This window comes from Haliotis rufescens, unplaced genomic scaffold, assembly GCF_023055435.1.
Source record: "Haliotis rufescens isolate VD_foot unplaced genomic scaffold, xgHalRufe1.0.p SCAF_11, whole genome shotgun sequence".
Taxonomy (NCBI): Eukaryota; Metazoa; Mollusca; class Gastropoda; order Lepetellida; family Haliotidae; genus Haliotis; species Haliotis rufescens.
In genome coordinates this window covers 25,370,874-25,396,551 of record NW_025963791.1, presented here as the reverse complement: position 1 = coordinate 25,396,551, position 25,678 = coordinate 25,370,874, and the positions used below count along the sequence as shown (strand labels likewise).

The 25,678-nt window shown below is 40.1% G+C and overlaps 1 protein-coding gene across 1 annotated transcript; it reads right to left on the bottom strand.

Annotated features, from left to right (window-relative positions):
• Window positions 1-13,418: 13,418 nt before the first annotated feature.
• On the bottom strand, window positions 13,419-25,524 carry LOC124132777 (suppressor of SWI4 1 homolog). Its single transcript, XM_046496898.2, has 10 exons — window positions 25,388-25,524; window positions 24,205-24,375; window positions 22,238-22,561; window positions 20,145-20,221; window positions 18,165-18,272; window positions 17,559-17,672; window positions 17,131-17,274; window positions 16,135-16,268; window positions 15,452-15,514; window positions 13,419-14,232 (listed from the first exon to the last, which is right to left on the bottom strand). Exons 1-10 carry the CDS (start codon window positions 25,403-25,405, stop codon window positions 13,865-13,867), a joined length of 1,521 nt encoding a protein of 506 aa, XP_046352854.2. The 5' UTR covers window positions 25,406-25,524; the 3' UTR covers window positions 13,419-13,864.
• Between the last annotated feature and the right edge of the window lie 154 nt (window positions 25,525-25,678).

The window sequence follows — 25,678 nt, the reverse complement described above, 5'->3', positions numbered from 1 at the left end:
CACAAAACGGCGCCACTATACGGGGTTACCGGAACGGGGCCACTTGAAGTTTATTGAACTTTCAGCATGTTTAAAACTGTCAACTCCCAATGCCATGGTTTATGGGCTCTTTCGTGTGTATCTGATCCGTCAGCCTTAGTTATTGTAAACGCAACTCGTAAATAACATTGCCCTAAATCTATGCAGCTGTTAACAGGGTTATGTATATCAAATCGTATTTTGCCTACAACGTTAGTGGTCGGACAATATCGTACCCACTGGCTATCTGTCATGGACGTTACGACTCCCGGCACAGAATCTAATTCCGAGACCATAGTCTCTTTGGAGCGGTCGGGTAGCCTACTGGTTAAAGCGTTCGCTAGTCACGCGCAAGACCCGGGTTCGATTCCCGACATGGGTACAATGTGTGAAGCCCCCGCCGTGATATTGCTGGAATATTGCTAAAAGCGGCGTAAAAACATACTCACTCACTCACTCACCCATATTCTCTTTCTTTTGTTCTTTCGTTTTCTCTTTAATGGAGGAGGCTGTATTGCTCTCTCGACAGTTTGAACACTTTCTGACAGAAATTCCGCTACTCGCCTTTTTAAAATTATCGTTGGGCGAACATCTTCTACTTCATCCTGGATCAGGTGAGATAATCTTCTAGCTCGTGTTGTCAGAGAATGACTACCGAAACCACCCCGGCCTTGATAGTATCGGCCTCTGCACACGGGTATGTCACCACCTATTTGAATCCTGTAGCGCCTGTTTAATTAACATTATGTTCGTTTCTTTTTAAAGTGTAGTATAACCACCGATCTACTGCTTTGAAATCATACAAGTTCATATCTCTTATATTATTATATGTATTGTAATATTCAGAACATAATCGTAGCGTAAAGGAATGTATTGCACAGGGTTGTAATCTTTTACCTGTACATAGTCATCCAACATAGCTTTGCTGATAGGAACATGGGTTAGTGAAGGTGCCTGTACGTGACCTACGATTTGATCTTCTATCAAGTCAGTGTAAATATATAAATTGTGAAAGGTGTGATCTTGTTTTGAATACAAAGGTAACAAGGCTGTGTGGTCGTATGTGTATAAATGGTCTATTTTTTCGTCAATTCCTGTAAAAAATCCTAAAAGCCGCGCTAATACAGGATGCAATGTTTCAAGTACCTCATACACTCGAAGATGTTTAAATTTGTCTACATCGGCGTTTGGAATTGGTAGAAACTGTGTTATTTTCAATCACCAGAAACTCCCATTCGGCTGGGTAGTGATAAAAAATTAAGTAATTGTAGATCTGCTGCGATGTCTTTCTTGAGAGCGTTTCACGGCGGCTACCAACTGACTACCGGTATAGTGTCTTTTGTTAATGTTTGCCCCTGTTGAGTGCGAGAAAGTTTCATCTTCACTATTCTACCTGTCAATATTTTGGACATACCTACAACGTAATCCGATAGGAATTCAAAAGGATGTCTCACGTTTTGCCATATGAATGAGTGAGTTTGGTTTTACGCCGCTTTTAGCAATATTCCAACAATATCGCTGCTGGGGACACCAGAAAATGGCTTCACTCATTGTACCCATGTGGGGTATCGCACCCGGGTCTTCGGCGTGACGAGCGAACGCTTTAACCACTAGGCTACCCCACCGCCCCGTTTTGCCATGTCACGGGAATTTGAACTTGACTTGACCCTACTTCCCATTCGTTGCTGTTGAATTGTATGGTATAGGGTAGATCCTATATCTGTAGGCGTTATTGCTGGTTCTGGTCCATGTAATCATCGCTAGTCGTGGTTAGAGAAAGATCATCATGTCCAGACCCCATCCTGGCTGTCGTACTGTCTGAATCGGAACTAGCAATGTGGAGCAGGGTGATCTTGGAATTAAATAATAAATAACCCAAACAATTCGACAGGAGAGCTATCCGCAGTTGTTGCTTAGGGGAGTCCTTTTCTCTTTGAAGAAGATAAGATTAACTAAACAGTTTTACCGTAAATATCGCAATAATCTGTACAGCAAATACCACTGCACTCTCTCGCACGGTCAATCCCCATCAATTCCAATTAATAGACATCTATCATGTTATTTTCCGGTAACCGCTGATTAAATATATTAGGATATCTTTTCCAAGTTACGCATGGTTCAGCCACACCCGTTTCGCGATTAATTCTTCTTGACAGTATTTTATCTATCTCGTAAATGTCCACTGGTAAATTTACTGGTTGTAACTCCTGGCGGTAAAATGTGCCATCTAACGTGTTTCATGCATTATCTTCAATTTATATACAACTGGTTTCCTTCCCAAAACGACTCTACTGATATAAAACACCCCCAGTGTCCAGTTGGATGTATAATCCTTTAAAACGCTTTTTACTAATACTAATTCTAACGACACATCCTACATGTACCTTCAAAGTATTAATTTTTGTTTTGTGGGTGGTTTCGTTGTTCATGAAATCCAAACTGCGTATTTCAGTTAAGTTGTCATTCGGTCTTTTGGGTTTCTCCCCACAGTGATAACTCGAATAGTAACCACGCAACAATATTGTAGTAGATCTATACATCTTCTTGAACTCTTGTAAAGTAACGCCACATGCGGTTTTTTTCATTTCGCTGAAACGTTCTACTGCAGCACGCTTTGTGTCGGGGTTTTGACTGGTGTAATAATGTGAATTTGTTAATGGATTCACTACCTTTGTCACTTTGAAGGGTCATGTACGTTTAAACCCACTGGGCCCATGTGAGGGCTATTTAAGTTTCCACGGTTCTTCCCATGCCATTTTACTGACATTTATAACGCACGGAATATATTTAAAACCGTCAGACGCTACTGATGCCATAACTGTCAAGTTCATCTGTCATAGTTGATCTAGTGTGCATATAGTAGATCTGTATGTATTTCTAGGAAATGATTTACAGACATACTTGTGTAAAATATAGGTTTGTTGAGCCTCTAGCCTCTCTTGAACCATACTCGTATTAGGATTAGAACTTTTTTCGCACGCGTATATAGCAGCCATAAGTGGCCTTAGAGATATTATTCTTGTCGTTATATACGCACTCTATTCATGCGTCCCAGCTTTTTCTTAGACGTTTTTACGAAAGCTTATTCTTTTTCGAATTTGATGTAAATGTTTCTTCATCGTCGTCGCTAGGTGTGTTTATTTCGCCTTCAAGTTCAGTCCTCCTATTCCTATTACCAATCATTTCCCTACAAAGCCCTTCTTCTTTTAATAAACTAGAACAGTGTTTCATCCTCTAGACGGGATAGCTCCTGTCTTTGTTTTCGATAAGTCACGGACTATATCTACAACGCCGTGGCCTTCTAGCGGTTGCGCATGCAATGTTAATCTATCTAGAGGGTCCCATTATAAACGACTGCGTTTTGCAACTCTGTTGAGTATAGTTATAGCAGGATTTCTACAGGATTTTGGTAAATTCTGCAATTTTTTCTGTTACCACATTAAAGTCCAAATTATTTTGTGCATCCGCTTCATGCAGTGGCGTAGGTATCCTTGGGGCATTCTCATGTGATCTGGCTGCGTGTTGCATCTTCAACGCCTTTTTTAACAATTCTTAAACCATGGTTCCTTTGCCTTTGACCGTCGTCTAACGAACTGAATTGTCAATTAAACACCACTTGGCAATGACGCAGCCTTTTTTCCCCTATCATTTATCTTGATGACAGATCAATTTCATGAAAAACGTTTGTCGCCAACGAGATTCGAACCAGCACGGAAGGATTTGTTTGTTTGTTGTTTAACGCCGCACTCAGCAATATTCCAGCTATATGACGGAGGTCTGTAAATAATCGATTCTGGCCCAGACAATCCAGTGATTGACATCATGAGCATCAATCCACGCAATTTGGATACGATGACATGCATCAACCAAGTCAGTGAGCCTGACCACCCGATCGCCTCTTACCACAAACATAGTCGCCTTGTGTGGCAAGCATGGGTTGCTGAAGACCTATTCTACCCCGGATCTCGCACGGAAGGATAACGAACGTAGACTTCTGCCACGGCGACATGGGGAAAAAGTGTGAAATAAACAACTAAATATTTACTTACATGAGGACTAAATGCTTATCCGTTTATGAACTGCGAAATTTATTTTATGCAATTGTTATACAGTATATTACTCTATGCATCCTAGTATTTGTACTGTACTTGTAATTTGGTAGCTTTTCGTTCAAGGAAACGAACAGATAGAAACGAAATTACTATTATCTTGATCAGAGCTGTTTGCTCATAATAGGCCCACCAACACGGGCAAGTAATATTTAGGTGATTGATACACGTGCTTGAGTTGGTCCAAAATGAATGGTATACTTGCCCGGGGATATGCATTCATAACCCAAATCAGCAAAGTGCGAGGTGCACGTGCGAATGGCTCTGGGAACATATTTCACGTGCTTCACGCAGGGCCGACTCACATCGTGTTCTCACAGTTGCGCATAGAGTCCCCGAATATCTTTCAAAATACCTTGAACAAAACAATGTTGTTTTTTTACGAATTTTAGGTGTTATAAATGTTGGACATGTTTTAAGTATGTCAGAGCACTCGGACCCCAGTGTCTAATAGTTGAAATGGTTAATTAAACCACGAGGCGCTGGTTAGACACTGGTTCCTCGTGGTCTAACCTATACATAATACTTCTGTATACGGTCATGCGGCGTATTCTTTTCCGACACATCCTGGCTATCGTTTAAATTATTTTCTCTAAATTGGGTTAACAATGCATTCTGCTTTAGTACACTTGTTGCTTGGGTCAAATGTTCGCATAATGTATTAGGGAATTACTGTGCGTGGTGTGCTTTAACAATTGAAACAGACATCACATGCGACCCACATAGTGGTCAAGAGGTGATATTGCTTTACCGCAAGAAAGCGATAACGAAGACGAGAAAGGGATATTCAGGTCGCCTTCTCGTCTGGTGTTATCGCTTTCTCGTCTCGTGTTATCGCTTTCCCCTTTAAAACTTAAGACACAAAGTCCGGCATGGCGATAAAGCAGTCCAATAGCTGCTTGAGCTGATCCACGTTCAGCTTGATTCCTTGACAACTGTATGCTCTGACAGCGTTTTGCTTTCCACACCAATACCATTGCGTATGTCCAATCCAGGGTATGTATTATCCATTTCTACATACGTATTTCCTCCGAGATGGTATTTCAATAATTCAGGCTGTCTTAACATTGTTTCTTCAATCCTACTTTTGTTTGACACAAGCTCCATCCAGCGATGTAACGTTAATGCGATCACTCTTTTCGTAGGAAATTATATTCCCCTTTGTTGTTAATATTCTCTGATATGTATTTATATCTCACCATGCCAGAGTTTTGCCACTGCAAAGACGTCTCCAAGGGCCAGCTGACATCGTTGATCATCCTCGGAGGACACTGCTGATAATGAGGTAAGTTTTAAAGCTTGCTTTACTTACACCCCTTCAGATGCATGAGTACGTGAAGGCCCGTTAATTCTTCCTTTCTGCTACCCTACTTTCAGCCAAGATGGGAGCATGCGGGACACATGGACCATGTCTTGAGGATAAGCGGATAAGCAAACACACACGTTGTTTCACAAAGAATGTGTAACCTGATCCAAGAGTCATTGAAAACGTGCCGTTCATTGCATTTTGCTTTGTTTGCTAATTGTTTCACCATGCTATTCTCAATAATAATAATAATAATAATGTTAATAATAATAGAGAGAATTATTTCTTTTGCCTCTACATATCATATATGTAACATGTTTAGAAGGTGATATTTTAGGCATATAAAAATATGCTTCCACGGTGTTTTGCTGTAGCATTTTAACACTACATATTGACGTATTATACCTCAGCAATTATTTCTTCAGCTTGAAGACATCAAGGCATCGATCCATCACGACGGAGATTCCCATCTTCTAGTTCACCATCTTGAGGAAGTAGAACAGCAGCTATAACAGGAAGAAAAGGAAAGTTTAGTTAATCATTCAGTAGAGGGTGAAGAAGGGCTATCCATGGTGCAACATATGGATCGAGTATTACAAAGTTGACAATAAGCTTTTGTACAAAAGCGAAGTGGTAAACCTTCTGAGATCATTCACCTTTACCGCCATAATAGCCACTTTGATGTAATTACATCCATGACAGCTTTTACTGGGTACAGTGAATATTGTGAAGATTGCGATGTGGGTTTCAATAACAAAACAGACCACCGCTGTTCCAGGGAATTCAGATTTCATCCATGTCGACGACCTGGCTATTGTGGTAAAGGTGGGAAAGAAGGCATTCCATGTCTCGATTGCAAGAGGTGGTTTCCAACTGCTTATTTTCACCAACGACATCAAGAGATGTCTACCAACAAAGCTGGTATTACAAACAGTACTTGTTAATCCCTACATCGGTGTATCAGATGTCATCAAGAATATAATAACAAAACGCATACCTGTTCTGAATGATGTTGTTTAACCGTAAGGAACACCCTACCCTGAAGACCCGTGAAGATTCCGGGGTAGAATAGGTCTTCAGAAACCCATGCTTGCCGTAAAAGGTGACTCTGCTTGTCATAAAAGGCGACTAAAGGGATCGGGTGGTCAGGCTCGCTGACTTGGTTGATGCATGTCATCGATCCCAATTGCGAGAATCGATACTCATGATATTAATCACTGGGTTGTCTGGTCCAGAATCGATTATTAACAGACCGCCTTCATAGCTGGAATAATGCTGAGTGCGGCGTTAAACAACAAACCAACCAACAAACCTTACCCTGAAACACCTGTGCCACATTAAACTCATAACGGAAGACCATGTACTGCACCAAACACTGCAGATCCCGCCTCAAAATATGAAAAACAAAAGTTTATATTTTATGACCTTGAATGTCAACAGGAGACGGGTGTGCATGTAACTTACTTGTGTGCAGTAGTTTGAATGCGGCGGGTGTTTCGGGAACAAATCTACCAATCTCTGTGTGGGGTGTCCTTGGAGAACGGAAGACCAAGGGCCTTGGAGAACCAAACTATTTCGAGAAGACAACACTTTGGAGGAGATGGGAGGGTGGCGTCTAACCCTTGTTGACGAGAGAGGAAACATGCCTCTTCCTTTTGAGGGCGGTCGGGTAGCCTAGTGGTTAAAGCGTTCGCTCGTCACGCCGAAGACCCGGGTTCGATTCCCGACGTGGGTACAATGTGTGAAGCCCATTTCTGGTGTCCCCCGCCGTGATAATGCTGGAATATTGCTAAAAGCGGCTTAAAACCATACTCACTCACACACTCATTTTATGGATATTACCAAGAATCCCCATATAGGTTGTCTAGCTCGGTCCGATCCAAACGGAGCCTGCAATACTACTACTGGTGTGTCAGTTGACCATATTCCATTGTCATACAGCCTATGATTTGGCTGATTTATGCATAGTAACATCTGCACCCTACCGTTTTAGATCTTACGTTTTCCATCTAAGAACTCGCATCATGGAAATTCCTCACGTGAGGCAATGTCTTCATGAGCTGATGAACGTCAACAAATACACCTTCAATCCTTAAATAAACCACGCCTCGTTCTTCATTGTACTTAACGATTTATCGCGTAGCTATCATATATATATACCGATAAAGTACTGACACTTGCCCACAATCTATTACATAAAGTTGTTAATGTGAACATTACTGACACCATCTTGACAGAATTATACAAGAAAACATTGATGCAGAGCATCAAAGTTCCCCGCCATATGTGATGCCTCACAAACGCATAATTATGATGTTACTGAAAGGCATGATGGAGCATAATTATATTAACCACAAATAACACAACGCTGTTGTTGAAAAAAATATTATTTATTTTGAGTATTGGGCAATACAGTTGATACATTTGCATAGGGTAGATCTTTTTAAAAATAATTTCTTGTTTAACGCCGCACTCAGCAGTATTCCAGCCATATGACGGCGGTCTGTAAATAATCCAGTCTGGACCAGATCATCCAGTGATTGACACCAAGAGCATCGAACTTCGCAATTGGAATATGATGTTATGCATCGACCAAATCGGCGGGCCTGACTACCCAATCCTGTTCGTCGCCTCTTACGGCAAGCATAGGTTGCTGAAGACCTATTCTTACCTGGGTCTTTATTTAAAAAGTAGATCGAAGGAAATGGAAGCAATTTCTGGCACAAATGTAAACATGTGGAAATAGTATCAAAACTGCCAACAACATTGGCAGATGCACATACTCAATTAATAGATCACATTCTTTTTACACTTGGCATTTGGTTATAATAATGTAAATGAAAATACTAAGGGCTCCATATGGCAAAAAAAAGTCATACTAGATAAGGTCTTTTTGTCACAACCACAGATGCACATACTCAAAATATTATCACGTAGTTGGAGAACATTTCAATACCGGGACTAGTCAATAACGGAGATTCCTCGTCTTTTGTTTTACGTTTTTTGGTCAGTTTCTTTTTTGTATTTCTTTCTTTCCAAGAATAGTAATTGTGATAATAATGAGTTGAGTTACTTGGTTTTTTTCTATGTACTGTTTTTTTTATCCAGTGTCAGTAACTGTTGTGGAATGTGGTTTACTTGTAACAATGACTGGTTTGAGTTCATATGATGATGATCGATTGGTTTGTCGTTTAACGCCGCACTCAGCAATATTCCAGCTATATGACGGCGTTCTGTAAATAATCGAGTCTGGACCAGACAATCCCGTGCCTAATATCAAGAGCATCGATCCACGCTATTGGGATCGATGCCATGCATCAACGAAAGCCTGACCATCCGATCCCGTTTGTCGCCTCTTACGACAAGCATAGTCGCCTGATATACTGTTAAGATGTAACATAACAATTCATCCATACTACTAAACAGAAGTTAAACCGCTTGTCCATTCGGATCAATCTGACCCAAACCATTCCGCTGATGAGACTCAAATAATGCATACGAATCGAAATCCGTAAAAATTGCAATGGAGTCATCATTAAAAGTTACCAAAAGTGACGGGGATATCAATATTGCTTGTTGAAATGATTCTATGAAATTTGTTTTCCCTGCTTCAATATTTGGGGCACCTGTGACGGAGCCATAAAACTGATCTGTTATGTAGACAATATCGATTGAGGCAGTGGCTGCTGGGAAATGATTATGACCTAAATACCCCTCATAGCCTTCGGTGTTAACTATGTGACTGTAGAGAGGTGTGCCTTTATCCAACAGATTATCGAGGTCAGTGGAACACGGTACAGACGCAAATAGATTTGAGCCATGGGACACAAAAGATATGAGTGACCAGAGCTACGGCTGTACATTGAATTCCATTAAACGGTTGAAAAATACTACAGCCTTGATGCTGGGTTAATTCAAAATACGGAATATAACTATTCCAAATATTTCCAGTGAACATGAGCATCCAAACAGTCAAAAGTGTGGTATGTAGAATATGGAATTCAGCCATATTACATTTAAATTGCGATGTCGTCGTTGTTCATGAATAAGCATATTCAGAACATAATTTTTATTATGCTGTTATTTACGATCTTCGGAGCACAGTTCTTCTTTTGTATACACCGTGAAAATCAGAAAATTAGTCCTTGAGGAAAAAAGGACATCGGATTACACATGAATGGTTTAATAATGTCAGCCAATGACCAGAAACGGTCAGATGTATCAATTAACTACATAAAGACGATTTTGAAGTATATGTTATTGCTGGAAAAGAATAGCATCAACATTCCACGCACTTGATTTGTATGTTTTGTTTCCGTAAATGCGTGGCTTGGAATTTTAAATAAACCAACATGTCGACATACATGCCACAAAATTATCGTTTCCCGTAAACTTCCCCGCCTTAAGGGCGGGGAAGAATAATTTAGTTTGACGGAGGTATTGATAACAACGATGTTTACTAGTGAAGATTAGTATGAAAAAACCCCAGCTGATCAGCTGCTTGTGTGCCACCGATGTACACGTGGTACAAGTGACTTCACAAGTGTGGCTAGCCGTAGATGCAGATGAAAGTATTAATGCCTTAAACTTGTTTGCCTCAATGTATTAATGCCTTAAACTTGTTTGCCTAGCTCCATCTGACCTAGGCCCCGTTCGACAAAGCGGCCGTAGCGCTACAACTGTCGTAAGCCTGTGTTAAAGCATGGGAGTTACGATCCCCTTTGGGGAAACCGACCCAGCACAATGAGAGATACAATGTTTAAGATTGGCAAGTGGCCCGTTAGTTTGAAATGTTCCCTTATTTGAATGTTAAACAACAGTAAAACCCGCCTCGCCCACTCAAGCCTTTGAGATACCACGTTGGTTTAGAGCAATTGATGAATGCTATGGCTAGGAATCGACAAAGGATTTCTTTAAAAAAAGTGTATTATTTCTTTCTAAAATGTTATTTTTTGCCTCAGCTTTATAAAAGCGATTGTTCGATGGACAACCTGAAAACCTTAAGTTATTGGTGCCATATGATATCTTCCTTGTACTAGAAACCTATTTATAACCCACTGGGTGAATAGACAGGCGGTCATATACTTAATCCGTACTATATAGGTCACGCGTGTGTGGTACAAGGTTTGCCTCGTTTTATTCAATTGATTTGATAACCGTGACCTTGGTAAGGTCACCCATGATGGGCCACACTGGTTCGTAAACTCGTGCCATACATGTGTATCACTAGCTCTCGCTTGGGAAGTACAAGAATTCTGACACTCGTTTCCTAAAATCAGTATCCCACACATGCTCGGATAATAATCTCTATTTATCATCCAAAACTGGCTTGGGTGAGAGCAAGCGGTCTATCTCGGATATATCGGTGCAAAGAATGCATCAAAATACTTTCAGATCATTGCAACGTACGTCATCGTTACCATGACATCACTAATCGCTTTGCCACTGAACATGCTGAAGAGTACTTTTTACACTAACGCTTATTCTTGTGTTTTCACACTGAAAATGTTCGATGATAAATAGAACCTCACCCTCGTGTCATTTGATATCAAATATAAACACTCGTCGATAAGGCACTCGTATTTCTCACGATACGTTCATTTATTCAACGACCAGCATATGTATTGATTAGCTTCGTATATGTTTATTAGTTTTATTTGACTGCATTAATGAATGTAACGCTAACATTGAGCGATTAAATGAGCAAAAAGGGTACACACTGGTCACTGATCATTTCAAATTTGTAGGCTCCGGTAGTTGTGTTCTTCGACTGCGAGCTTGCCGCACTAATGAGACTACTTGTTATTGCCGAGGAAAGCTGTTACTTTGTGTGGCAGATGACTGCTCATTGATCACGTAGCCGACAATGCTAGTGCCATCCCCCCCTCATCCATTCATCATCAGGTGTTCAGTTTTTCACAACTTGGGGCTTTAGACCGAGTGAAGGACCAAGACGCCGTATATTTTGTTTTCAAAGTCTTAAAATACCCTTCTGCTTTTCGGTACAAGCTTGGGTTGTGGGAATTCATGAATTCAACGTCCGGGTTAATAATTTAACGGGACTATTCAGTACATGAAGACACTGCTTAATACAGACAAGTTCACTTCGTTGCGCTTTGTTGAGTGAGTGAGTGAGTTGGGTTTAACGCCGCTTTTAACAGTATTCCAGTTATATCACGGCGTGTCAGGAAAGCCCGAAGTGATGCATGTCTCCGACGTTTTACCACTTCGGTGAAACCCACGAGCACGGGTATGATGCTGACAAACCTAGAAACATAATCGGGGTGAACCGGGATTCGAACCCACAATCATAGGTTTCTGGCGTGCCCAAGGGACACAACTCTGCACAGCGAATCGCGGCGCCTCAGACGACTGGGCCACCCGTGCCCCCGCGCTTTGTTGAATGGCATGAAATTAGTACACCTTCTGATTGTGGATTGTTTTCTCATACAAACCCTAGAAAGTTCATTGGCGCTTGTAAATTGGCTTTTTCGACATACGACATTTTCGTATGTATGCAGTGTATGTGATGTTTGTGATGTTTGTTGTGTAACGCCGCACTCAGCAATATTCCAGCTACATGACGGCGGTGTGTTAATAATCGAGTCTGGACCCCAGACAATCCAGTGATTGACATCATGAGCATCGATCTAAGCAATACGATGGATATACGATATACGGAATACGATGACATGCATCAACTAAGTCGGCGAGCCAGACCACTCGATCCCGTTAGTCGCCTCCTACGACGAGCATAGTCGCCTCCTACGACGAGCATAGTCGCCTTTTATGGCAAGTATGGTTTGCTGAAGATCTATTCTACCACGGATCTTCACTTGTATGTGCTGAATCTAAAGGTACTTTGAGTTCTTAAAGTTGGATTTCTGTGTTAGACATTATATGTACATGAGATCTCGTTCAACCTGAAAGCTCGGTTTTGTAGACTTCGATAAAACAGAATCAAATATTCTTATAAGTCAACGCTAAGTGCTTGGAAGAAAATACACGAATCCACGTTGTTAGGGAAATACGTCATTCTGATCTCTGTGGGCTGCCCGCTGGTTGGTGACAGAATCATTGTCGTCACTCGGGAAATCCAACACCAGGTAACTCAACTCTACTTCAAGCTCACATAATCAATCATATCACACTCTATCCAGGTAATCCCTGTGGAGGTGAATGTGTGTCACTGGGTCGGGTGCCCGGTGTGGAACGGATCCAGAAGTAAGAGGGTGAACATGGTATTGAACAGTGTTTCAGTAAGATCAGCTTCATTTGGGGGATCGTGACAGGGATCGGGGTCCAAGGTCCATAGTCGAGGCGAGGATCAGCGGATCTGACACGGCATGGGCACGCATCTCTACAGTACCGAATGAGTTGCGCAGCCTTACGTACATTTCTATTCAATAGCATTAGTTGAGGCCAGTTGAAATGTGGTACAAGTGTGCATGTATACATGTGTGTATGTCGCTGCTTGTACTAGTCCCGGTTTTATAGGTCTAGCTCACTGAGACACTATGTCACAGTTTATTATGGATTCTCCACGCCAACACCATCATCATAGACTGGAGACATAATACACTTGAGAATCGAGGTCAGTAGACATAAATGAGGGCAGTTTTACTGACTACCTTGTTTGTTGTTGTGCGTGTGTGTGTGCATAATTTAAAGTCGCTGGCTTATGTCCAGTTATATGACGGCGCCCTTCAAAAAATCCAGTCTGGATAGGACAATCTAGTGATTGACATTAGGAGCAACGATCCACACTATCCGTGAAAAATCATACGCTGCAACAACCCGTTTAATTAAGTCAGTGCTCACGACCAGCATAGTTTGCTGGGGAACCCCACTGGATTGCCCTGATGTGAGTGAGTGAGTGAGTGAGTGAGTGAGTGAGTGAGTGAGTTTTGTATTCAAGGGGTGTCACTGCAGTGACAGAAATTGGCTTCACACATTATATCCAAGTTGTGATTCGAACACAGGCATTTTGAGGTGACAAATAGAAACTTTATTCTTATCCATATATTCCATCAAACAATTTATGAGGCAATGACAGTGATGACAGGTGTAGTCACACATCTGGGATTACTCAGTGACAGTCATGAAGATCATACAATGCCCTTATTCAGTCACAAATTATACAAGACTGACACCGAAATGTCAGGCACAATATGTCCTTCATTCTTATTTCAATTTCTCACAATACACACTGCAGTGTATATTTGAACATTATTTTGCATGAAAGATGATCAAGTACTGTTGTCTAATATATTTTAACTGACTCCTTAAAGGACCCTAATGTTAACATTTTTAACAATTCCTTCATTTGAAGAGCTTATTTCAAAAACTTAATGAACCCTTAAATATCTCTCCCTGCATCTTCACATGAAAAAAAAAAGCTAACAACCCCCCTCCCCACAAATGGAATTGGTTATCTTCCAGTTTTCCGTTTAGGTTTGAAGCCAGCCTTCCCCTTGCTTCCCTTGGGTCCCATTTTCTTCGGCATCCCTTTTTTCTTCCCCGCAGCCCCCATGCTTGTCTTCCCGCCTGATCCTGTTTTCCTTGGCATCATGTTTTTCTTCCGTCCCGTCTGACTCTCTTTCTTCGTCCCCATCTTCTTTTGCATCTCCTTCTTCTTCTTCTGTTTGGCCACTTGTTGCTTCTTGCTGAACCCAGGGGGAGCTTGTTTCTTCTGCTTCAGCTTGCTGTCCTCCTTGCCAGGATTCTTCCTCACTTTCTTTGTGGGAACATCAGATCCATCAACCCTCTTCCTCTTTTTACCCATGCTGGGGAACAGATCTGTCAACAGAGCCAAGAATGAGTGAGTGGATGCCTGCGTTGGTAGTTGGGTATACTAAGGCAAAATATTAGGACAACAATTTCAAATTTATATCTTTTGAGTCTCCCCTTCCCTTTTAACCCTGTCCCCAAGTCAAACCAAATAGTGATTATGATAATCAAGTGTTTGCGAATCACATTAAGACATTGTGAAAAATGAAGGGCATATCAGACCGTGAAGTTGGTTTAATTTTGCCTTGAACAGTATTAGTCTTATACTGTCCCTGTCAGCTTAAGATAGGAAAGCCGAAGTCAATGCAAGTCACAGATAACTAATCATGCTGAGAGCACAAAATGGTCCTGACAGATTAAGGGTCAGAATCAGGGCAAATGCATAGTAAATTGCATTTAAGGCCTCCGGCTTATTTACATAGGAGTTACATATAAGAATAGAGTTGTACGTATTCTGATAAATCGTAATTTGTCTAGTTTGTTTCTTAGAGTGAGTGAGTGAATGAGTATGGTTTTACACCGCTTTTAGCAATATTCCAGCAATATCATGGTGGGGGACACCAGAAATGGGCTTCACACATTGTACCCATGTCGGGAATCGAACCCGGGTCTTTGGCATGACGAGTGAACGCTTTAACCACTAGGCTACCCGACCGCCCCTTCGTTTCTTAGAGAAATAGCATGTTAGAAATATAAAACCAGTTTTAATATCACATCATCATCTTTTGAAGAATCAAGAGAAATAAAAGCAGGTACAGGATAACCTGACATAGAGCATTCTGGTGTAATCTTATTTCTGAGATGACAATAATAAGGACATACAAAGTGGATTTCATCAAGAGATTTACAGTCCATGCCTAATTAAAATTGAATAAATGGACATCTTAGTTTTTTTTTAAAAATTATTAAATATAGATAACAAAAAATGTGGTTGAATAAGGTTTTTAAAAGTTCTATACAAGAAATATTCAGGACCCTAAGACAATCAGATCCTCGCCTGAATAAGGGAGATAATTCAAAACCACTGGACCAACTGTTTGCCTGATGACAAGCCCAGTGTATCTAAACCATTATCTCTAAAAACTTAGGATGAACAAAGAAATCTGCCTGGAAGAAGATTAATTGGGCACTGAGATCAAACAGTGAGATCTGTAATCTTATGGAAACCAATGCACGAACTGAAATGAATAGCTGACAATATTTGACAATGCAGTAAAGTTAAACCCACCTTTGTCAGGATTGGCTCCAACCTCTCTCCGGTAATGAGCAATATCATCATCGCTCTCATCATCTAAGGGAGATAATCAATAACATAAAACAAGTGGAAAACAAGTTAGAGATGTATGCCAGCTCACTTTGCATTACAAAAATATGCTCTTAAATTTCAGATCCTGCCATATTATCATCTTACAAATACCATCAAGGATGTTATCAGCATTTATAACTATATAGTCTGTGGCTTCTGTGATCTCGCCATTCGCCTCTAACCTTTCATTTTGTATATATATTTTTTACTATAAAACATTGTGTAATAATATTGTCTAATACATTCAAGCAAGCAGTTTTCTCAATTGTCTTCATAACCTTGCATGTAATCTTTGTTGTATAACACCAAACAATCAATCAAGTCACATTGCCTGAATATTGCCGAGTGTGCCGTTAAACAATAACTAAACAAACACACAAACTTAGCCTGAAACCCTTTAGACGCTTCTTACGACCATCATAGGTCGCGGGGACCTATATTCTTACCTGTAATCCCAACAGGTGTGTTAGGAATGGCATATTTACACAATCACGGCACACTCATTAATATCTACAGTCAAGCCCTTGTCATTACCTCATAATATTTAACTCTCAATGACATAGATGAGCCAACTGATCTTGCACACTAGGGGAGACAACTCTCACCAGATTCCTTCGTCTGCTCTGAATCATGTTTCCTCTTCATCCCTTCCAGACTTCGCTGTTTGTGTTCTGCCTTCAGCTTCTCCTTTTTCTTCACGTTCTGCATCTGCTTCGTCTGCCGGGACTGCTTCAACTTTCTGCAAGGTCAAGATCCATTTGATAAAAACTGTATAATCTCCTGTATAATGCATCCTATATTAAGCACAGTAAGGTTTACGAACAAACAAACATATCATAGTGAAAGGAGTGAGAGTATGAGATTTTATGCTGCTTTCAGCATTATTCCTAAAATATCAAGGCTGGGACAACAGAATTGGGCTTGGCACATTGTAGCCACAAGGGCAATCAAACCCAAGCTCTTGGCATGACAAGCGAACAATTTGACCACTAAGCTAAACCACAGTCCCCCCTAAAAAAAGAACCGATTCTACTAAAAAAAGACAGTAAAATTGTCACAATTGAAATACAATGTCACATTGCCAGCAGGGAAAAGCCACAGCCTCACCATGCTCAAAATGTACACAACAGCAATACACTACATGAGACACGAGACCCCACAAGCTCCTCCCTGAGTTAAAAAAACAGGCCCTTCTTAGACTCATTCCATACTCAACCCTAGCAGGACTATACTGAAAATATACAGGATTAAGAAACGTCATGTGAGCTAAACAAAACGAAAATAGCATGCTTTTAAACTCTTTGTCACAATCCTAATTCTCTGGCCTACCCACCCCTCAAAAAGGAAAAATTCCTTAATAATACTTACATGTAACCCTGTAATATACATAGTGACTTAGCAAATGGGGTCTTACACCTTTGTTAGCAATCTTCCAGCAACATCATGACAGGAAATACCAGAAATGGGCTTCAAATACTGTACCCATATGTGGAATTAAACCCAGGTCTTTGGTCATGTTGGTGTGACGAGTGATCACTTTAACCACTAGGCTATGCTGCTCCCCTGGAAATCTAGATATACTTGTTCAATCTCGGACGTACAACTTGAGCTCCTTCTTCTTCTTATCGGCCAGGAGGTCTGTGGGGGTCTTGTGGATGAAGCTGTGGTGGATGACTGCTCCCTCACACAGCCCCTCCTCGATTTTCACCAGCTCCAGCGTCATCCGTGGACCAATCTCCTTCAATCTGAACAGACAAGATAACAATATTGAGTATAGTCATTTATTGAATGCTTTATACTTAAACTTTGCACTTGCAAAGTCAATGGAGAACAAAGAAGTCGATAGGTGGTGTATGAATACAACATTCATAGCTGACGATTCGGGCACAGACTTTACACCTTATCAAGATCTGGCAATGAAGTGCACAGCTTTCCCCCGAGATTTCTTGTAAGAAATCATAACATACATAAAGGTGTTAGTGTCTTTCATACGCCTCTGCTGGTGAAATGTCTTCTGCCTGCCACCCACCTGATTGCACTCTGTCCTGCCTTGAGGTTCCCGCGGCCGTGTATCTGCTGTGGTAGCGTTACTTCATTGTGTGGTCCATCCTGTTCACCCTCACTCTCAGACAAGTTACCTCCCCTGAATCACAGTTACATTGCAAACTAAGAAACTATTGTTTTATTGCCAGTGCTATGATACACACAACAAATATTTCAAAACCTACATCAAGATGCTGAAACTACACCCGAGAAGTTAATATCCATTTATTTGTTATAAGCTCCCAACTTTTAATTAATTGAATTGAAAAGCTATTTGGTAGTCATCATCTGACATGACTTCTCAATTTTGCTTTGCTGTTGGGATGGTGAAAGTTGAACCCTCAACTCAATATTTTATGTAAAATTGTTTAATTATGCACTGCTAAAGTCAGTTCCAAAAAAAACCCACAGATCACACTCGTTGTCATGGTTTCAAGAACTTTATCATTAACACTTTTGGGATAGTTCAGGTGAGCACCAACTGGAAGGAACAGACTTGAAACAGAATCCAAAGAATCTTTTCAAATGATTGTAACATTTATAACTCTAATCTTAGATCTCTCACAAGAAGTACAGTTACTCTAACCCATACCTTTCAATGAATTCACTGATATCATTGTATTTGCTGAGATCTGGAAGCTGTGTTTTCGTCAGTTTCTTGACCCCTTTTGTCAACCCTACTGGGGCCAGGCTGATGGTACTGGAACAAAGGGCGTAACATTCTTCACTATCATGATAACAGTTGAAACACACAACTCTTGTCATTAAAACAACGAATGAGACAGTAACCATGGTAATCAAGTAAGTATTGTTAAAGAGGAGTTATGGTCACTGGTCTGGTGCCGATCGCCAGTCTCTATCTAGATGGCTTAATTTCTGCTTTGTGGGAAATAACTAGAGGTCTGTGCATGCTGTGGGAAATAACTAGTGCCTTGTGGGAAATAACTAGTGCCTTGTGGGAAATAACTAGTGCCTAGTGGGGAATAATTGATTTCTTGTGGCAAACAATGTTATCACCATTCCACGCCATGGGGCACATTAGAATTTTGTTAATTCATATAGTAGTGAACATAAACTAAAAAAGGGTCCTAAAAAGTCCTATTAATACATAAAAAAGTGACCCTTTTCTGGAAAAATAATTCAGTCTTGATATATCAAAGATATCTCTTAGACAACCTAACTTCAGTAGTTTCTGAGAAAATTTGTCCCCATTGCAAACTCTATGCACAAAGTAATAACATGGATCAAGGGATGTTACTCTGTAAAAAATATTTGATGGATAGTTTCTGAAAAAACATGTCCCCATTTCATGGTGTATGCACTAAGTTGAAAAGCAAGGAACAAGGGCTGTAACTCTGTAAAACACTAATTGACCCGGCCCAAGTTTCAAACTCAAGTCTTGACAAGTATCTATTAAATAAGCATGCAAACTTTCATTTATGTAACTTCAGTATTCTTTGAGAAAACTTGTCCCCATTTCACTCAGTATGCACTAACTTGTGACTAAGTTGAAAAGCATGGAGCAAGGGACATAACACCAATTTTCGACCTCATGTGAGATCATGACCAGTAATATCAGTGTGTCAAATTTCATTTCTCCGACTTGAATAGCCTGGGAGAAAATTGGTCCCCTTTGAGAAGCGGATGCCCTTTGAGAAGCGGACGGGCGGACAAACTCTGTTCCTATATCCCTATAATAACTAGTGCTTTGTGGGAAATACCTGGTATCTTGTGGGAAATAATAAGCGCTTGGGGGAAAATAACTTTTGTTTGCTTGTTTGTTGTTTAACGCACCACTCAGCAATTTTCCAGCAACATGACGGTGGTTTGTAAATAATAGAGCCTGGACCAGACAATCCAGTGATTGTCATCATGTGCATCTGACAATGCAATTGGGATACGATGACATATATCAACCAAGTCAGCGAGGCTGACCACCCGACCCCGTTAGTTGCCTCTTATGACAAGCATGAATTGCTGAAGACCTATTCTAACCTGGAATCTTCACGGGACGAGAAATAACTAGTGCCTTGTGGGTAATAACTATAACCCATGGGAAATAACAGGTGTCTTGTGGGAAATAATAGGTGTCTTGTGGGAAATAACTAGTACCTTGTGGGAAGTAGTTTGTGCTTTGTGGGTAAAAACTATAACCTGTGGGAAATAACTGGTGTCTTGTGGGAAATAACTGGTGTCTTGTGGGAAATAACTGAGGCTTGAAATACACTTGCTTGGTCTGACAATCTACCTGAGGCTCATCCCACAAGTTTACACCTCTCACAATTATTTCATGGTTTTCATGGCATGAATCAGTGAGGTGAATTCCAAAGTACTTTAGGTTGTAAATATTAGACGAGGAACATGTGTTTTGTGCTGACAAAAACCGACCATTATCTGAGCCAATCTAGGATTTAAATCCACAGTTCTCTTCAGTGAACCTAGACCATATTGACTGTTGCATATCGAGATATGTGGATGAAGAATATACTTTTTACAGGGATTCAAGATGCTGATACTAATGAAAACAATATCCTTCAAATTATACTAGTCATGCTAGAACTATGGTACTTACTAGTGCCGGAAATCGATGAGTTTTGTCTCAGGGTCGTAGCTCACCAACACACACCTCTTGATGTGATTCAAATTTACCTGCATCACACATGAATGACAATCAAATAACTGAATCATAATATTGAAGCATGTATACACTGACTGGGTTAGCTCTGCCAACCCTTTGACTCAAAACTGAATGGCATTGCAAACTAAACCGCTGAAAGTCCTAGCTGACGCATTGTCAATACCATGATTATGATGATCAGTATACATGGAGAGACGTAAACATGATACAAATACATACATCTGTATATACCATATAATCGACATAATAAGTGCCCCGCTCTATTAAGCACCCACAGCGATATTTGCTAATATATTGGATAGTGAACAATCCCAATTAGCACCCCTTCTGATTGATCAATGTACACAAGACTTATTTATTCGTGTATAATACGCACTCGTGCGTTATATGCACCCTTAATTATGGGCAATTAAATTCTGGAAAAATATATTTGTTGTGCATAATGCGCACAGACCCAATTTCATTAAAATCAGATCTTAGTTCTCGCTACAGCTAAACAAAGATCTGAGGACATCCCATTACGGGTCATGCAGACCGACCTTGCGCGAACTTTGACCGACCAATGGAATGACCAATCAGAAGGCAGCTTTCTCGTGCTTTACGGCACAAATTTCAAATTGGTGACTAAGCTTCGAGACATATTTTGACAAATTCTAGATTATAAATTTGAAACCTGAACAAAAAAACATTCTGGAATGGCTAATAGATGGTCTAGATTGTAAGGATTCAGTCGTTAAACCCATAACTATCGTTCGGAATACCCCATGTTAAAGTTTTCGACATTGCATGATTAGAACTCACATTCCAACTGTCACTTTCATAATCTGGTAAGCGATGCACTGATTGGTCGGATAAAAGGTCGTTCTGACGTGACCCCTAATGGGATTTCTTCAGATCTTTGTTTAGCGGTAGCGAGAACTAAGGTCTGATTTTAATGAGACTGGCACAGACCTTTCTTTTGTATCATTCCAGGCTGTCAGCATAAACCACAATATTTACGATCTTTCAACTCTGTTTTCTCACCAAAATTATATTCTAATAAGAGACCCCTATCCCTAATTTTGAGAGCGCCCTGGGCGCTTATTACGTCAAATACTGTATAATGTAGACCTGTCAACTAGTCAAAGCACCTCTCACTTTTCTTGTTTACAAATCCGAATAACATGGTACTGACTGCTTTAAAAATAAACTTACTCGTTGTGTAAACAGTAACGATGGTAAAGCAATAATACAATTTAATGTATACATCTAAACTGTTTTCTTTCAAATTGCCAAAAGATGAGAGGAGAGCTATCATGCTTATCTAGACAACCAACATGAATCTGCTGTTAACATGAGTTAAAGCCAAGAGAATTGACAGCCATGACATAACAATAATTATATTAACACCTGAATGTTTAAATTGTGAACAAGTGAGGGTTTTAATAACGTTTTATACTAGTCCACAATTGGGGAATGTGCAGTGTGTCATATCTTCATTCTATCAGGAATATCCCAGACTAACTGACCACTTAAGCTTTGTTTCGAAAGTGACACTTTTTGTCTTGTCTCTTATCACAAACTTAGTACAGAATGTTTGTTTTTTTAACAATGCAATACTACAGCTTTATCTTAAAATGCAAAAGCTCTTTTCCTAAGCATTGCCATAAATACCTTTTAACAGAACGAAGGAAGTCCTTATCATGATATGCAACAGGGTGAGTTGAACATGCTTGTGTCATGAGTTTGATTAACATGATAAAAAGAAGCCTCAGTCTTAGACATTTGTCTCTTTTAAGACTAGTCCAGAGGACTAGTGTAACGCTAATGTCACTAGCCCTTGGTCATGTTGGAGTTTGTAGCTTGACTGGCATGTTTATTCAGTTTCAATTTGTGGCAAAATTGAAGAATTGAGCATGTTGAGAACTGGTTCAGTGACTCCATATCTGTGACTTGAACACATGTTGAATCACTACCCTCCCTGCGCTCTTTCAAAAGTCCCCGACCCATCTGAATTATCAAGAAACATTGAATCAAAATGCCAATACCTTATTAACATTGATGGAAGGGAACATATTCTGGAACATCGTTGTTATGAGCTGGATGCTTTTCTCATTGCCTGTGAATCCATTCATCACTAACAGCGGATGATGGTCGAACACTTTCCCACTTAAATCTGGCTTCTTCTGCGCAGATAACACATCCTTGCTCAAACAGAACTCTCTCACTTGAAATGTCAATGTGGGGCCCCTCGGAACCCGACCAATTCTCAGCTGGATATATTTGTCCGTTTTGGAGAGAATTAGAAAGTGAGAAATGTTCAACAAACCAGCCACATTCACAAAGTCCTTCAAAACGTTGTTCTTACGAACCTGCAACAAAAATTATTACTAATTTTTAATCACTGATTAATGAAATTGTATTGTAAGATCTTATGAGGATAAGATCATCAGAGAAACATTTTTTAAAAATGCTGGAAACTTTTAGTATGTTCATCATGTTCATGCCTGGATTTCGTTAGCAGACATATAATCATAAACTTGAATGTGACACATCAACACGGCACCAAAAACTTATCATGTCTTTATTGAGTGAGTTGGTTGTGTTTAATGTCGCTTTTAACAGTATTTCAGTTATATCACAGCGTGTCAGCGTAACGTGGGAGGAAAGTCCGAAGTGATGCAGGTCTTAAACGTGGACCACTTTGGTTGAACCCATGAGCATGGGTAAGATGCTGTTAACCTAGAGACCAAACTAGGGTGAATTGGGATTCGAACCCACAATCATAGGTTTCTGGCATACCCAAGGAACCGCAACACTGCACAGCGAATTGCAGCGCCTTTGACGACTGGGCCACCCGTGCCCCCCTGTCTTTATTGAAATGGCAAACAAACTAAATTACAATAAAATAATTTTCCCCAAATGTTCAATCAACACAGGCATGTTTAAAACAATATGTACAATATTGATTTCAATTAATTGCCTGTTTTACAACTTACACCATGTTTTTGACAATTATGCAATTACCTCCCTTAAATACTGAATTTGAAAATGATGGTCTTTTCACAGTTGCCTATTCAGGCCACATGGTTGCCAAGCTGTTGTGACACTGTCTCCCTCCCATAATTGCGGTAAAATTTCATGCATATTAGGGTTCAAAGATATATAAAACTGAACAATATATTGTGTTTGTTAATATGAAGTGGATCAAATTACTTAGAAATATAGAAATACATGAGTTCAATCTATTCTACCCATAAGTGCCATCGATTTTTCAGAAAACTATTACAAAAAGACCAAGGCAGGCTATGTTGATACATATATTTTGCCCTTGCTAAAGCTTACTGGTACACTTTTAACATTTTTCATGTCTCAATATGTACATTATCTAAACATCATGTGTATAAAGAGTATTTAAAAAAAAAGGCATTTCAAAGCACGTTCAAAATGAAAAGCTAGCTGTAGACGCATGTTCGTAGCGTAACTCCTATGCTTTAACATAGACTTGACAGTTGTAGTGCTAAGTGAGTGAGTTGTGTTTTACGCCGCCTTTAGCAATATTCCAGCAATATCATGGTGGGGGAAACCAGAAATGGCCTTAACACATTGTACCCATGTGGGGAATCGAACCCGGGTCTTCGGCGTGACGAGTGAATGCTTTACCCACTAGGCTACCCGACCGCCCCTGTGTAGTGCTATGGTTGTTTTGTACAACGACGCCCAGGATTCCACCATTTACACCCAGACAATTTGTTGGTCAAATGAACGTTTTATTTCCACAACCCATATTATAAAAAATGAAGTGAAAAAGAAGAAAATATGTTCACTAAGATATGCAAAAAAGTCACGGCTAGTAAATCCATCACTGTAACACTGATAAGTGATAACCTCACATAATATCTAAAATCATGGCCACAATGATATGGCTTCTAAAAAGAAAAGAAAAGAAAAGAAGAATAGTTCATTAACTGACCTAATCAACCATGCTTTATTAATTCCTACAAACCGGACTCACCTGAAGTTTTCTGGCTGTATAGGGCTCCATGACTTGCCTCAGGTTTTGTATCAATGTTCTCACTGTCACCCCCACCTTCCCTCTGTGAAACACGAAGGAGTGAGGAGCAGTTTTAAAAACTGCATCTTGGGTCTCTTCATGAATCGCTTGTGTCTTCCGTGAACTACCGTGCTGCAAAATAGAAGATACGAATTACAAGCTTTAATATATGTTTAACATGTTTAATGCAATTCATGTACACATTGTTCCTGGGATCTTGTGTTTTTAGGCATAGTAATGATGGCAATCAAAATGTATCATTGTACATATTTTACTGTCACAAACTAATCTACACATAAGACAAAATGCAGGGCTGTTGATGAACTTGAGATGGGAGGATGGGCATTAGGTTGACATTTACTTTAGCATTATATTAAAAGTTTATGGATACATATCGATATTGTGATATCGATAACATGTGAGTGAGTTAAAATTTTAACATTGCATCGACATTATTTCAGGCATATAGCAACTAGTTAACATGTACAATACATCATGATACATTCTTTATGTGGAGGGTACGATGTGTGAAAACCATTTTCTGGTGTCCCATGCTGTGATATTGCTAAAAGTGGCGTAAAACAATACTCGCTCACTCTTTAAACAGATTTTAGTAGGCGTGGGATTAGCCCTAATTATCAATAGAAGGGCTGTAATTGCTGTCAGACTCGCTACCTGGCCCCAGTACAATACAAGAAGCTTGTAAGAATCGAGTGATCAGCTGGTGTGTTCTGGCTGATGTTTGTTTGTCATTATAGCCTGATGTCGGTGATGTCGCGGTTCGTTGCTAGTGCTATTGACCACTGGTACTGGTTCCATTCTCAGTACAGGTGCTACTGCTTGTTGATACTATCATTATCAAAGGAGGCGTTTCGATACAGGTGCTACCTTTCAGGTGCAAACACCTGTACCGAAACATCGCATTGAAAAAATAGTTCAAATGTTAATTCAGCCCTGCCTTCATTGATACTACATCTTCTATATGTAAAAAAAGAAGAGATATATTATTTACAGCTCGATGTAGTACAGCTGGATAACAACTGAGTGACGGTACGTTCAACAGGCATGCCCGGCAATCACCACGGTTTTTGTCCGGTACAAGTTTATCTTATTTCAATTTTACAAAACATTTGTAAGGTAGTACCTTTCTTTTTCTTCCCATGATAAGAAATGACTTGCCAAGCGCCTGATACGAATGTCAACAATCAAAACAACGACCACATGGCAGTCATATCCGGAAGTACCTCCCCGGAAGTGCGCAGTACGCATGGCAAATACAATCGGAATACTCCACAGCGACCGGCAAATCTCGAATCGATAGGAAGCTCATATTCGAGAACACTCGGCTCCTTTCGCTGCCGATGTTTCATACAACGCTCTCATACGTTAATAACTTTGTGATGAACAAAATGAATGAATAAATGAATGAACGGAC